This window comes from Astyanax mexicanus, chromosome 8 (genome assembly GCF_023375975.1).
Source record: "Astyanax mexicanus isolate ESR-SI-001 chromosome 8, AstMex3_surface, whole genome shotgun sequence".
Classification (NCBI taxonomy): Eukaryota; Metazoa; Chordata; class Actinopteri; order Characiformes; family Acestrorhamphidae; genus Astyanax; species Astyanax mexicanus.
The window spans coordinates 39,283,003-39,296,003 of NC_064415.1; the positions used below are offsets into that span (position 1 = coordinate 39,283,003).

The window sequence follows — 13,001 nt, forward strand, 5'->3', positions numbered from 1 at the left end:
TTCTAGTCCACCTTATATTATATTATATATTCAATCATTATGCATTTTTGTTTGCACTGTGTGCACTTGCCTGTTGCTTTAATTCTATAAAATTCCATGATGTGGGATAATTAAAGCTTTATCTAATGTTATCTTATTTTAGATAACACTTTGCAATGGAATAAATGTACTAGGTTATTTCAATGTCTTAATTATATATAAATATATATGTATATATACATATATATATATTGAGTTGGCTCCAGTAACATGTGACTTAACTAACATGCAATGTGAAAGTTAATATAAACTGATGCTGAAGATGACCACTCTTATCTACCTGGATATTCTCTGCTGCTAGACTGAAATGCCTCTGCCAGTGACTTCTGTCTCTGGGTCGAGGGTCTGTCGGGGCCAGGGAATGAGGGATGTCTCTCCTCTTCTCTCCGTTTCTGTAGCTCTGCATTTTCTGCTGCATGGTTTTTCATATGATTGTATAGGTTGGTTGTGTTTCCACTGTATTTAACAGCCCTGTTGCAAACTATACAACTTGCTGTACTTTCATTTTGTGCATCAAAATAAAGCCAAACAGCGCTTCTCTTCCTCTCAGACATTTTACTCCCCGGTGTCTCTCTCCGTAGTCCGTGCTGTGACGTGTGGGCTCGAGCTGAGAGCGCTGAGTGGGTGGGCCAGGCTGAGCCTACCTGCATGGCTGATTGGCTGGCTCCCCTGAGCCACGTGACGCACGTGCAACAACATGACGAGAGGGGGGGGAGGGTGTGCTGCTCCGTGCTGTGTGTGTAACGCAGCGCTGCTCTTACAGACAGAGAGTAGACTGTGATTAAAAAATAAAGCTTGAGTATCGATCTTTTTACACAAATATCGATCAATATCAATACCAGCGCTGGTATCGATATTTGGATCGATCCGCCCACCTCTACTGAGGAGAGCCGGGTGTGTTACAGCAGGAAAACTAGCAGGACAGTGTTACTCCACATACACAGAGCTAATCAGGCTAACTGAAGAACCAAAAGTCTTAATGTGGGTTTACTTCCCACTGAAACCTCTTATAAGGACAAATCTTAACATGGCTTATTGTACTAAAACAATAAAACACTAAATGTCTCATTTATTTAATTGCATTATAAACTTTATCAGAATCTTAATAAGATAAACAAACCCCTGCACTGTAACCTACACTGATTTCTACACTGTAAAATCCAGAGAGGCTGAGGAGTAAACAGGCTGGATGAGGAGCTCCAGAACAGTATATGATTAGATTTTAGTTTAATGGTGTAGCTGGTCTGTCAGTATAATCAGGGTGGTGTTAAACCAGTATAATTAGAGCTCATATTAATAGAGTAGTGCATAGAACAGCTGAACACGATAATATGACCTGTCTCAGCTACACTGGTTACAGCGTTTAAAGCTGGTTCTGGAGAATCACTGTCCTGCTAGTTTTTTAGTGTTTTTCTGCTGTAACACTCACAGCACTGCTCAGTGAGGGCAGTTAGTTTTTTAGTTGGATCAGCTTTGTGTTTTATGCTGTAAAAATACAGCCAGAGTTCGCTGGTGTAGTGCAAAATTGTGTCCTGTGGTGTTTCCTGCAGCTGTGCTGTGACATCAGTTAAGCATTAGCTTAAAGCTAGCATTTTTTCTAATTATTACTCTTAAACGATATCGTAATTCAGAGGATCCAGTGACGTTCAGAAAGAAAGTGTACATAGAATAAAATGTGCCACTCCCTGAGGGCAACAGTTAAGTATAAGAAGTGTTTAAGAGTCTGTGTATGTTTACAATAAAAATGTCTGTTATGTACTGGTGATGGGTAGGAGTAGCCTACCTTATCACAGGCACTTATAAGGAAAATTAACACAAGTAACTGCAAGTAAGTACAAGAACTGCAGTAACTGTAACTGTATTATAATGATAAATTGACATTGTTTCTTTACTTAAACAATAAAATAGAAAACAGAATTCCACTTTATAATGTTTATTATAATACTCACAGTGAAATGTTACAACACAACAGCAAAAAAAACAAGAATACTGAAAAAAAGAACATAATAAAGGTGAAAAAACACAGCTCTTTTTGGTAAAATTTAAAATGAAACCTATTATCAAATACATATATGCTAGGAAAATTAAACTACAATGCATGATATTATTTTATATATGTTTAAAAAGACAGGACTCATGATGATTATTGCAGTATAAAAAAGAATTAATAAACATTGAGTTTAAAACATAACAGTTCATAATAAAAAAGGATAAAACAGTGATACAAAATATTAAAACTGATAAGGAAATTTAAGAACAAACTGTAAAAGATAGATATATACTAATAATATAATAAAATGTTAAATGTTAGAAATATTAAAAAGAATATTTGTTGCAAAGATTTTTTGTTACAAAGATTAAGTGAGTTTAAAGACTCAGTCTGTAGCTGAACAGCGCCACCCGTGTCTCATAACTAGTACTGCACTTACTGACAGAGAGAGTAAATGAAGCTGCTGGATGTTTCAGTGGATGAAGCTGTTCTTTAAAATCCTCTACTGCTGAACTGTCAGACTGGGGGTCTCTAACAGGGTCCTAAAAGCACACAGGATTAAAAATCTAACATGAAGACCTGGAATTCAGCTCTCAGTACGATGTTCCTCTTCTATCAGTTCTTTCGTTCTGTTCACCTCATCAGGTTCAGCTGTGAAACACAATGATGATCAGATTAGTCTTTAATCAGATAATCTGATTCAGTTTAAGTGGAACAGAGAGATTTCTGATCCACTGAGTTTTAGAGTGAGATTATTGTGAGTTCTCACCTCGAGCTCTGTAGCATTTCACCCCCAGTATGATGGACGCTAGCAGATATGGAGACGCTGCCAACAGACAACTGAGCAGAGAGAGAGCTGAGAATGGAGCTTCTGAATGATACAACACACACACACACACACACACACACACACACACACAGTGACATATAAGTCCAATACCAGTACATTATAAAGTATAAATCAAAAGTAAATGTTTTGTTTATTATAATTTTTTAATAACAAACTGGAAAAATCCCTCCACCAGCAGGTAATCTATGTTATACTGTTATGATGATGTAATTTACTTGTACTGGACTCCTACAGTCCTACAGAAAATGAGTCCATCAGTAAAGTTGGTATTTTTGGGTGATGTCATGCTCTATCTAAAGCTGGAATGCTGAATGATATATTTGCAGTATATTAATTAAAAGCTCAGATTAATTACACAATTACACAACAATTTGATGATGCAATTAAAAATGGCAGTCTACTATCGAAAAGGTCTATTCTGTTGTTAAACTGTAACTATTATACTTTATACAGCACATTTGAATAATATTGGACTTGTAGCTGTATGTAATATAATATTGAGAGTTACATGTTTTAAAACAGTCAATCTGTTCAGTATTAAAATCCTCAAACCTCTGACTGAGATCCAGCTCGTGGGTGACTCTCCTTTCTCTGGGTGTTTACAGTGGTAGAAACCTTCATGTATCTTTGAAGCAGCAGGGATGATCATCTCTCCTGCAGGCTGGGTCTGGAGGAATGATCCATCTTTATAAAAATCAGCCGAGAGGTTTGAGGGCTTTGGGAGGCGATATAAACAGCGGAGAGTCAGAGGAGCTCCCTCAGAGACAGGATGAACAGGACTGTCCAGGATTACATCACCCTCTGTAAAAGAGAGAGAGAGAGAGAGAGAGAGAGAGAGAACCAATATCATAAACTTATATTAGAAAGAGTGAGAGAGTTTTACTGTAGTTTTATATTTGTTATAATGTTTTTAGTAACATCAGACCTTGAAACAGGACTTTTTAATATTTTCTTTGTAATTCTGTTATTTAGAGGAATCCAAGTAAAACACAGTATTTATACATTTAAAGTGCAAATATGAAAAATCTTGTCGGAATTTATAGTTTTGCATAATAAACATACATTAGTTGAGTAGTTCAATCCTTCCCATCAGCAGCTCAAAGCTGGACCATTTTTTTCACACATCATTTCATTCTTGCATAATTTAGTACAAAATATCAATATGTATAATTGAAATCTGTAATTCAGGCAACCTGCTTCAGTCAGTGTTGCCTGTTAAAGCCCATATGACCTCTGTGGAACTTTTAAGAGTTAAAGGACCAATATGTGTATTATATTTTCAAAACTAACTCATAAATTGATCAGAATTTGTCATCGCATATTAAGGCAACATGCTTTTAAATACTGGCTTCTCATGACAGCAGTGATTCAGGACTCAGCAGTGAGTCTTTTATGAAACAGAACTAACCTGGGCTATATTTCCACAACCTGGCTTGCCAGGTATGAAACATATTTCCATATCAGCCGATATCGATATGTATCACGATATAAATCAAATCACTTTCTGTTACACTTAAAGGTTTCTTTTTACTCATAAGTAACAGAATGAGGGAGTTATGACCAAGCTCACTAGCAGCCTCAGGGCCTTGTGGACAGACACTAGAATGTTCACATCTTGCCAGGTGGGTAAAAGGTACTCAGACAGCTTTTAAATTAATTTTAAAAAGTCATTATACATCCACACAGGTCCGGAACCCCACACACATGTTTGGTCCTTAAAACAAGTACAAGGGGACAAATATATAAAATAAAAAAAAAATCAGAACCTTTACATTATTTGTCTGTTTAATTTAAATTGCAATAGCACTTGGATTTTTTATATAATTATATTTAATCAAAGGATTATTCCCCTCCCTGAATGCAGGCAACTACATAAAGCAAAATACAAGAGTATATCACAGTGTTCATTTTGACAGGTGATTTTGATACAGTTTAGTCTTAGTCCTTTGACAAAAATGTGTAATAGTTTTAGTTACATTTTAATCTTTTGGATATTATTAGTTTTAGTCACATTTTAGTATAGTTTTAGTCCAATAAATTTTGGTCATATAAAAAGTATGTATTACATATGTTTTACTGTTTTTCTACTTTATATTTGTTGTTATTTTGAGATTATTTACTGCTAATGTTTATTAAAATAATAGCCTTTAAGTTTTGTTGCGTTTAAATTATGCTAACATTTAAATCTTTTAAAGCAAGTGACGTGTAATGGAGGTGGGAGGAATAAAGTCAAGTTTCTGAAATGATCCACTTCTACTGCAGTACAGATTTATACTAACATTACTGGCTTTCAGTAGACTAGACTTACATTACTTAACAAGTGTATTTAAAACTCATTCAGTTCAGTTACAGCAATGTTTAGCTCCGTTTAAATACAGCTACACAGATTATATAATCTTCTCTATTTAGTAAAATATCCTGCCTGATCGCGTGCTGCGCCTGTTCGCAGCGCTACTTAAACGGGAAATAGAAAATAAAGTTTATCGAATCCTATTGTCCGGCTTATTATAGCTATCGCGATTTATATTTTCCTCGATAACTATCGTTATCGTTGTAGTCTTTATTACTACAAGATGAATGCAGAGCTGTTTATTGTTCTTCTGAACAGGCAAACATTGAGCTAACCTTAGCTAGGAAATTAATTACAACCACTAGTAGACAATTCTAATTCACAATAAAGGAGCAGATAGGCCATAACTGTTTACTTCTTTTATTGTTTTCTGAAATTGACACCATTTCTACTTTTATGATGTAATATTTCCTATAAAGAGTAGTACTGTACTGCTCTAAATACAAATTATGCTGTGAGCTCCCCCTTATGACCAGCTGTAAAAAACATTTGTTGACAAGCTGTGAGATACAGAGTGAGCATCTGAAAGTGAAAGCAGCATGTGGATTAAGGCAGTAGAGTAACATTACTAAATTTGACACAAATATTACTCTGGTTATGCAGCATTTCAGATTGTAAGAGAACCCTCATGCAGCTCCCAGAAAATTAAAAATAGCATTACTATCTTGATTCTGTAGCTGCTATTTTATGGTACAACTGCTACAAAATACGATAAGTCATCCAATAGAAACAGAAAGTAATCAGAATATACTACTTAGTAATTGTTTAGATTAGATTACACATTGCATGGTTTAACAAGTAATCAGTAAAGGAATCTGTTCTAGAATACATTTAAATTACCCCACCCAACCCTGATCCATGACACTGTATGTGTTATTTAAAATAATTAAATAAATCTTACTGTGTGCTGTGATGTTGACAGGATAACTCCTCCCTCCAGATTCAGACTGACACCAGTACACTCCAGTGTGAGATGTGGAGAGAGAGCTGATGCTGCATGTAGATCCTGTACCTGATCCCCAGACTGATGTACAATCTGAAACCTTCTCACTGTGTGTGTATCGTCTCACTCTCCATCCAGTAGAGTCACTCTGTCCCTCACAGCTCAGAGACAGAGAGGCTTCAGTAAAGTGTTGAGTTCTGCTGGGACCAACCATCAGAGAGACTGGAGGAGATGAAGCTGAAAAATGAGGAGAGAAAACACACAGAACCAGATTCACTGAACTCAAAGAAAGTAAGCACTATTCATTAAGTCACACTGGTAGAAATCATCTATATTAATTAAATTCCATTTATTTTCCGAAGAGAGTTAGATATAAATCGTGTTACACAGGTAGAAGAATGCAGTGGTACTGATGTGGTGTGGTGTTCTGGTCTTGCTGAGTAATTAAACCCTAGTTAGTCATGGCTTTATCCACTACTTTACACAATCTCAATCATACTACCATCAGTCTCCCCATACAATATGGAAAAAAATATAAATAAATATCACCTGAAAAAAACTATTCACAACAATTATTGCTACATAATAACAATTATTGCTACATAAAATAATTACATAACATACTGGGTTTTTACATATTCTTATACTTATAAAATGAATTTGTAAAATAAAATGTTCTTTTCTTTTTCTGTATAAAAAATCTATCTGGAAAAAAAAATCAACATGGTGATGTCATAAATGTAACTTTTTTTGTATTGCTTTTGTGTGATACAGTTTTAAACTACAGTAAAATGTATATTCTACCAACAATATATACAGTATATAGTATATTGTAAAATTTGCATTTGTGTTTGGTTTAAAATTTTATTATAGTATACAGTAAATTACATATGTATTTATTGTGTTTCAATTTTTTGACAGCAACAGATTTCCTGCAACCAATAAACGTTAATCATTTCCCCACCAGTTATCCATAGTGGCTGTGGGTTGCTGGTCTGTGTGTGAAAGGTTGGTTCTCCTCTGGTTGCTCTGCACTCATAAACTCCTGTGTGATCTAGAGCAGCAGGACTGAGAGTGTAGGAGCCTCCAGCTTCTCTTCTGCTGTCTGAGACGAGCTCCTGACCATCTCTGTACCAGCTGAACCTCCAGCCTGTAGAGGAGTGTCTAACCTCACAGCTTAGAGTCACTGAGTCTCCTTCAGTCAGCCAGCTCTGTGGAGACACACTCAGTACTGCCTGAGCTTCACCTGACAGAACACAACAGAAATAAAACAGAGAGATAAGATAGATGATGATACAGAGAGATAAGATTATTACATTTAATTACTGAGAACAAAACCACTCACTCACCAAACTTAGTCAGTGTAAGAGCATCACTCATCTCTAAGTCTACACTGTCTAACACTGTAACAGGACTGAATCTGAACACCTGAGATGTGCTCTGTAATGTATGATCATTCATACACCAGATGTGTTTCCACTCAGTGTCTGCTCATGACTGTATATCACATCTCAGAGTGACAGCCTCTGCTCTGAACACGTCTTTATCAGGATTTACAGACACCACAGCAGACATCCCAAGTTGCAAAAGTTGATTTCAGGGAGGACCTGGTTACAACCTTGAGGCCGGATGTAGTATTGTACTCTGAAAGTAAGCGGATAGTGTATTTTATAGAGCTAACTGTTCCGTTTGAAGACGAGGTAGATGGAGCTTATGAAAGGAAAAGGTTGAAGTATACAGACTTGGTGGCTGAGGTAAGAGAGCGTGGGTGGCAAGCGTATATTAGACCGGTGGAGGTAGGTACTAGAGGCTTTGTAGCAAAGTCTGCCACAAGACTGCTGTCTGAATTCGGAATTAGAGGTTGTGTGCTGAGGACAGTAGTAGAGGAGTTGTCAGATGCAGCTGAAAGATCTAGTCAGTGGTTGTGGTTCAGAAGGGCTGAGGCTATGTGGGGAAGGCAATGAGTTTGTGCTTCAACAGCAGGCTTGGCGGGGGGTGGGTCTGGGACGCCAGACTTCACTGTTGAGCCTTCTGGAGGTGTCGTGGCCTTAATTTAGCAAAACACTGACAAAAGATGGTGCCTACCTGATGACCCCTGAGAAGAGCTTGCACTGAAGTTGGTGTTTAGAGTTTGGATGAAGGGGATTGGTGTGGTCCTGCTGTTCTTGTAATAATTTGTCTCATGAATTTTTGCAGACGTCTGAGTACTTGGCAGTTGAGGCACGGACCATGAACATAGTTCGCTATGCTTCTGGATTCTTGTCGAGCCAGTATCAGATGGTAGTGGTTGCTGTGTTCTGCTCACACAACTTATAATGTCATTTATTGTGTGTGATTGTGCTTAGGTAGGGTGCTGTGGTTAGTGTGTTGTTGCCATAGTTTAAGGAAGGGAGCATAGATTAAGGAGGGATTCTGTTTGTTCATTGGTTATTTTTCAGTAGGTCTGGATACTTGGCAGTGGAGAATCTCCAGACTACAATTGAGACAACAGAACAGCCTAGATAATTCAGATAACCACCCTGAACAATTGTGTTGAGTAAACACGCCTTACACTGGTTTCATAAACATGACAATAATTTGAGAGTTCTTTATTGGTTGTTTCAGTTTTAGTGGACCTAATTCCAGAATTTACTAAAATGGGAGATTGACAGCAAAATAAATATCATCAACCTCAAAGGAACATCTTCTATATTTCTTTCTACGTAATCTTTCTGTTTTATAAATGTTTTTTAACATCTAAGAAGATCTTGGGGGAGGAATAGGGTACAGCAATGCATTTTGTTTTTTTTTTAAATATAAAATCACTTCGTTCTGTTATATTGTCCCAGTTCACAGATAATAAGATTCAGTTATTTTTGCAATTACAACTTGTTTTCCAGACATTTGCAGTATAGTGCTATCAACGTTAAGGCGATAATGTATGCGATTTCTCTGGAAAAAGTCATTTATTACAGCCAATTATTTAATGTAAAAGTTTGGCACCCGTTTCACCCCCATAATTCACGTTTTTACAAAGGTTGATAACATACTAACGTGTTTTTTTAGTGATGTACCATGAATTAAATCTCTAGTTATACCAGTTATACTTCTAACCCTGGAATGTTAGTGGCTAAAAGGCGTTCTATGAGTGTCGTTCTCAGCCGGTAATGCACTGTAACTGATGCTCTCCGTTACGCCACATACAGGTAACCTAGCAACGATGCAACTATTAACAGAGCAGCAACATTATCAAAATGAATAAGAGTGAGTATCATTAAATCTATTGTTTTCGAAAGCATTTGTTTTGATCTGAAACTGGAGGATGAAGCCTAAATGACCAGCATGATACCTCCAATGAGCCAAGATGTACGTAAGAGGGAGTTAAAAAGAATCAGTAGCTTCATTGGGATAAGAACTGTAGTTTTAGCTGCAAGCCATTAAATGGAAGTATTTTAACTCGAGAAGTGTTTATAACCAAACAGATTTTATTTTATCGTCCTCTTGAACTCAAAAGCATTCAATAAACAGCGATAATGAAACTATAATCGCAGTTCCATGCAGCCTTGTGTCTACAACTGCTGCACATTAGTACCAATATTACACATTATAGCACTCTCCCTCATGAAGTATTGCTTAAATCTAACTCTCAGTACCACCCCTCGCACACACACACACACACACTGTTTGATGTTAAGACTTGTTAAACCTTTACTTAGCACAGTAAAATAAAGTAAAAAAAGAGTCCACAGGAATACCACACTACACAATTATTTCTATTATGTCTCCCAACCAAAAATACAGGGAAGTATCAGAGTTAAAATTGTTTTTTTAAGTGGTTAACATTACTAATATACATATAATTCAAATTTGTTAAGCTAACATTTATTCTTTTGCTTTCATTTAAATCTAAATTAATAAACACTTTATTCTTAGGAATAAAAACAGTGTGATAAATAATGATGAAACACAGAATAGATGTTGTTGATGATCATGTTTAAACTGATTTTTTTTTTTTTTCGATTGACAGTACTAATATCCTGATAATATTTACACAGTCAGTTTGGCCTTTTTGGAGTGGTTGTGTTAAATCAGATTAGAAAAGACTTACTTCTGTAAGACTCTCTCTGGAACATCTATCATTAAATAAAACCTCACTGCTCACCCATGTCTGTAAAAACTATTCTAATCACAGTTTCTAAAATTACTAATTGATATTTAGAGAGAATTCTATGACTACATACTCACTGTGGAATAATCTGAAATAAACGCAGGATGCTGTTCCTACAGTTATTCTAACATAAAATTTTAAATAGAATTTTAAAAAAGAATACAAAAACATAATCAATCCTCTCTGTGTCGTAGTTTCCCCTGCATGCTAAACACTGATACTCTGCTGTATCAGAAACTGCTGTACTGAGTGTGTTGGAATCTTAATCTTCATTTGAGGTTTGTAAATTATTATTGTCATTAAACTAGAAAAAACTTTCATCTAGAGGGTGAGTTCTGCAGATCACAGATCAGAGTAAGTGTGTCTCCAGGGTAGACAGTGGGGTGAAGATTCACCATCAGTGATGGTTCGGGAGTTTTATATTTTTCCTGTAATGTTGCTGTTTGGAACATACAAGGTTTTTGCACAATACAATTACAGAATATATTTACACCATATTATAATATTTTAAATGAACAAGCATTCTAAAATAAAGCCATTTTTTCACAGGAAATCACAAAACATGACTCACCTCTTACTGTGATCTCGACTTTATTACTGGATTCTGAGTAGTATTCTGAGCCGTTTACTTCTCTGTATGCTACACACACATACAGTGTTGTTCCTCTATAAGACGCTGTTATATTGAGTGTGTTGGATCCTTTCTCAGTCTGAATATCTAAATCTTCATTCATTCCGTACCACGTAAACTTCCATCCATTGAAAGAGCTCTGCAGATCACAGGTCAGTGTAAATGTTTCTCCAGTGTAGACAGTGGTGTGAGGATTCACTCTCAGTGTTGGTTTGAGTTTTTCTGTTAATATAAAATGATGAAAATATCAGAACTGATTTTACTTTTACAAAATAAGCAGTAGATTATCGTGGTAAAATCAGACATTGTACATATTGAAAATTTTGATTTTACATTTGTTGTAAATGTTATAGTAATTTGATTGTATCTGCAGTGTTTCTATAAAGTGTAGAGTTCTGATAATCAGGGGTGAAAAAAGTGCACTTATCCTGAACTTCCGTCAAAGTATAAACATACTTTAAATATATTTAAATATCAAAATTAAAGTCTACTGATTAAGTCAGTATAAAAAAGCAGTAAAATAGCACTGTAGTAGCATGTAGTAAAGTTTATAAAGCAGGTCAACTAAATAACAATAATCTGAAACACGTTTTCAGCAATTTATTGTTCAGAATTTTTCCTTTTGCCAATTAAAAAATTAGCTCTTATATTTTTAGTTTTCCAGCAGAAATTTTAATAGTAAATTCTGAATCCTGTGCAGCAACCACTGACTTCTAGGTGTACTGGGATCTATTTACCATCAGAAAGAAACTACACAAGTTGGATTGTGCAAAGAGAAAATCCTTGCTATCAGAGACTGAAACATGCACTGATAATGTCATTTAAAAGTTTTTGAGAAGAAAAATCTGTATCATGTTAAGTGTAAACTGACTTCTACATGGATTATCCAACAATTAGTTATTAGATAAATTCACACACACAATCCACAACACACAACTACAGTAAACACTTCCTGTATTGAGCACTTACTGTCTGTGAACAAACTCAGAAATTTTAATCCACTCACTGCATCTCTGTGACTCTTTTATAAATATATATATTTATGAACACAGCTTCTTAAATTCTTATAGATACTGATTCTATTCAGTTACATCAACACTATTTCTTCCTCCATTGAGCTTCACTGAGAGGATTATTATTCTTAAACCACTCGTAACTCCAGTCATCTCCACTTTCTATATCACATGTGAGAGTGACTCTCTCTCTGATGAGCATTTGCTCAGCTGGCTGCGTGTTTTAATAAACTCTCAGAACAGTTTTTAACACTGTAGAATAATCTGATGTAGCTGTATGATGTTCTTATAAATATTCTATAAACAATTCCACTCTATAAAAAGAAGAAAAAATGACATACTTCTTACTGTAATCTTGACTGGATCACTGTAGTCTGTGTGGATGTTTTCTCCTCTGAGTGCTGAACACTGATACTCTGCTGTATCAGACGCTGTTATACTGAGTGTGTTGGTGTTTTTATATTCAGGAGTCAGAGGTTGTAACTGCTGAGAGACTCTGAACCACATAAACTTCCATCCAGTGTGTGAGATCTTCAGATCACAGGTCAGAGTAAGTGTGTCTCCAGTGTAGACAGTGGTGTGAGGATTCACTCTCAGTGTTGGTTTTTCTGTTAATATGAAATAATGAAGAGATCAGAGATAATGTTATTTATATTTTATTATAATATATTCAGTAGTTTTATAATGGTAAGATCAGAATTTATTTATAAATAGAACTTAATTTCTACATTTGGTAACTGGTACAGTATATTGACTATATCTGTAAAGTGCACAGATTCTGTACTAAGCTTTCCTTACACTCACACACACACACACACACACACACACACGCAAGCAATCAGCATTTTATAGACAGAATGTAACTTAAAATGAATTTTTTTAATGTTTTCTTTATTCAGGTGATTGTTGTGAATATTAGCTGCTCTTCTGTATCTGCATGATTTTATTCACTACGCTGCAGTGAAATCTGCTTATTCATAGTAGGAAGTTGCCTGTGCAGATTCTAATATATACTGTTAGAAATGTACTTCAAATGTA

The 13,001-nt window shown here is 35.6% G+C and overlaps 1 protein-coding gene across 1 annotated transcript; it reads right to left on the bottom strand.

Moving 5' to 3' along the window:
- Positions 1 to 2,464: 2,464 nt before the first annotated feature.
- On the bottom strand, positions 2,465 to 7,552 carry LOC111196203 (low affinity immunoglobulin gamma Fc region receptor III-like). The gene is made up of 6 exons (XM_049483123.1): positions 7,522 to 7,552; positions 7,137 to 7,418; positions 6,131 to 6,409; positions 3,432 to 3,680; positions 2,799 to 2,900; positions 2,465 to 2,680 (listed from the first exon to the last, which is right to left on the bottom strand). The coding sequence occupies exons 1-6, from the start codon at positions 7,550 to 7,552 to the stop codon at positions 2,616 to 2,618; spliced, it is 1,008 nt and encodes a 335-aa protein (XP_049339080.1). The 3' UTR covers positions 2,465 to 2,615.
- Between the last annotated feature and the right edge of the window lie 5,449 nt (positions 7,553 to 13,001).

Excerpts from the sequence above, each read along its gene's own strand:
- LOC111196203 (XM_049483123.1), bottom strand. The coding sequence starts at position 7,552 with ATGAGTGATGCTCTTACACTGACTAAGTTTG. Across the intron at positions 2,901-3,431 it reads GAGCTGGATCTCAGTCAGAG|AAGCTCCATTCTCAGCTCTC; the intron begins GTTTGAGGATTT and ends TGTATCATTCAG. Across the intron at positions 2,681-2,798 it reads GAAATGCTACAGAGCTCGAG|CTGAACCTGATGAGGTGAAC; the intron begins GTGAGAACTCAC and ends TGTGTTTCACAG.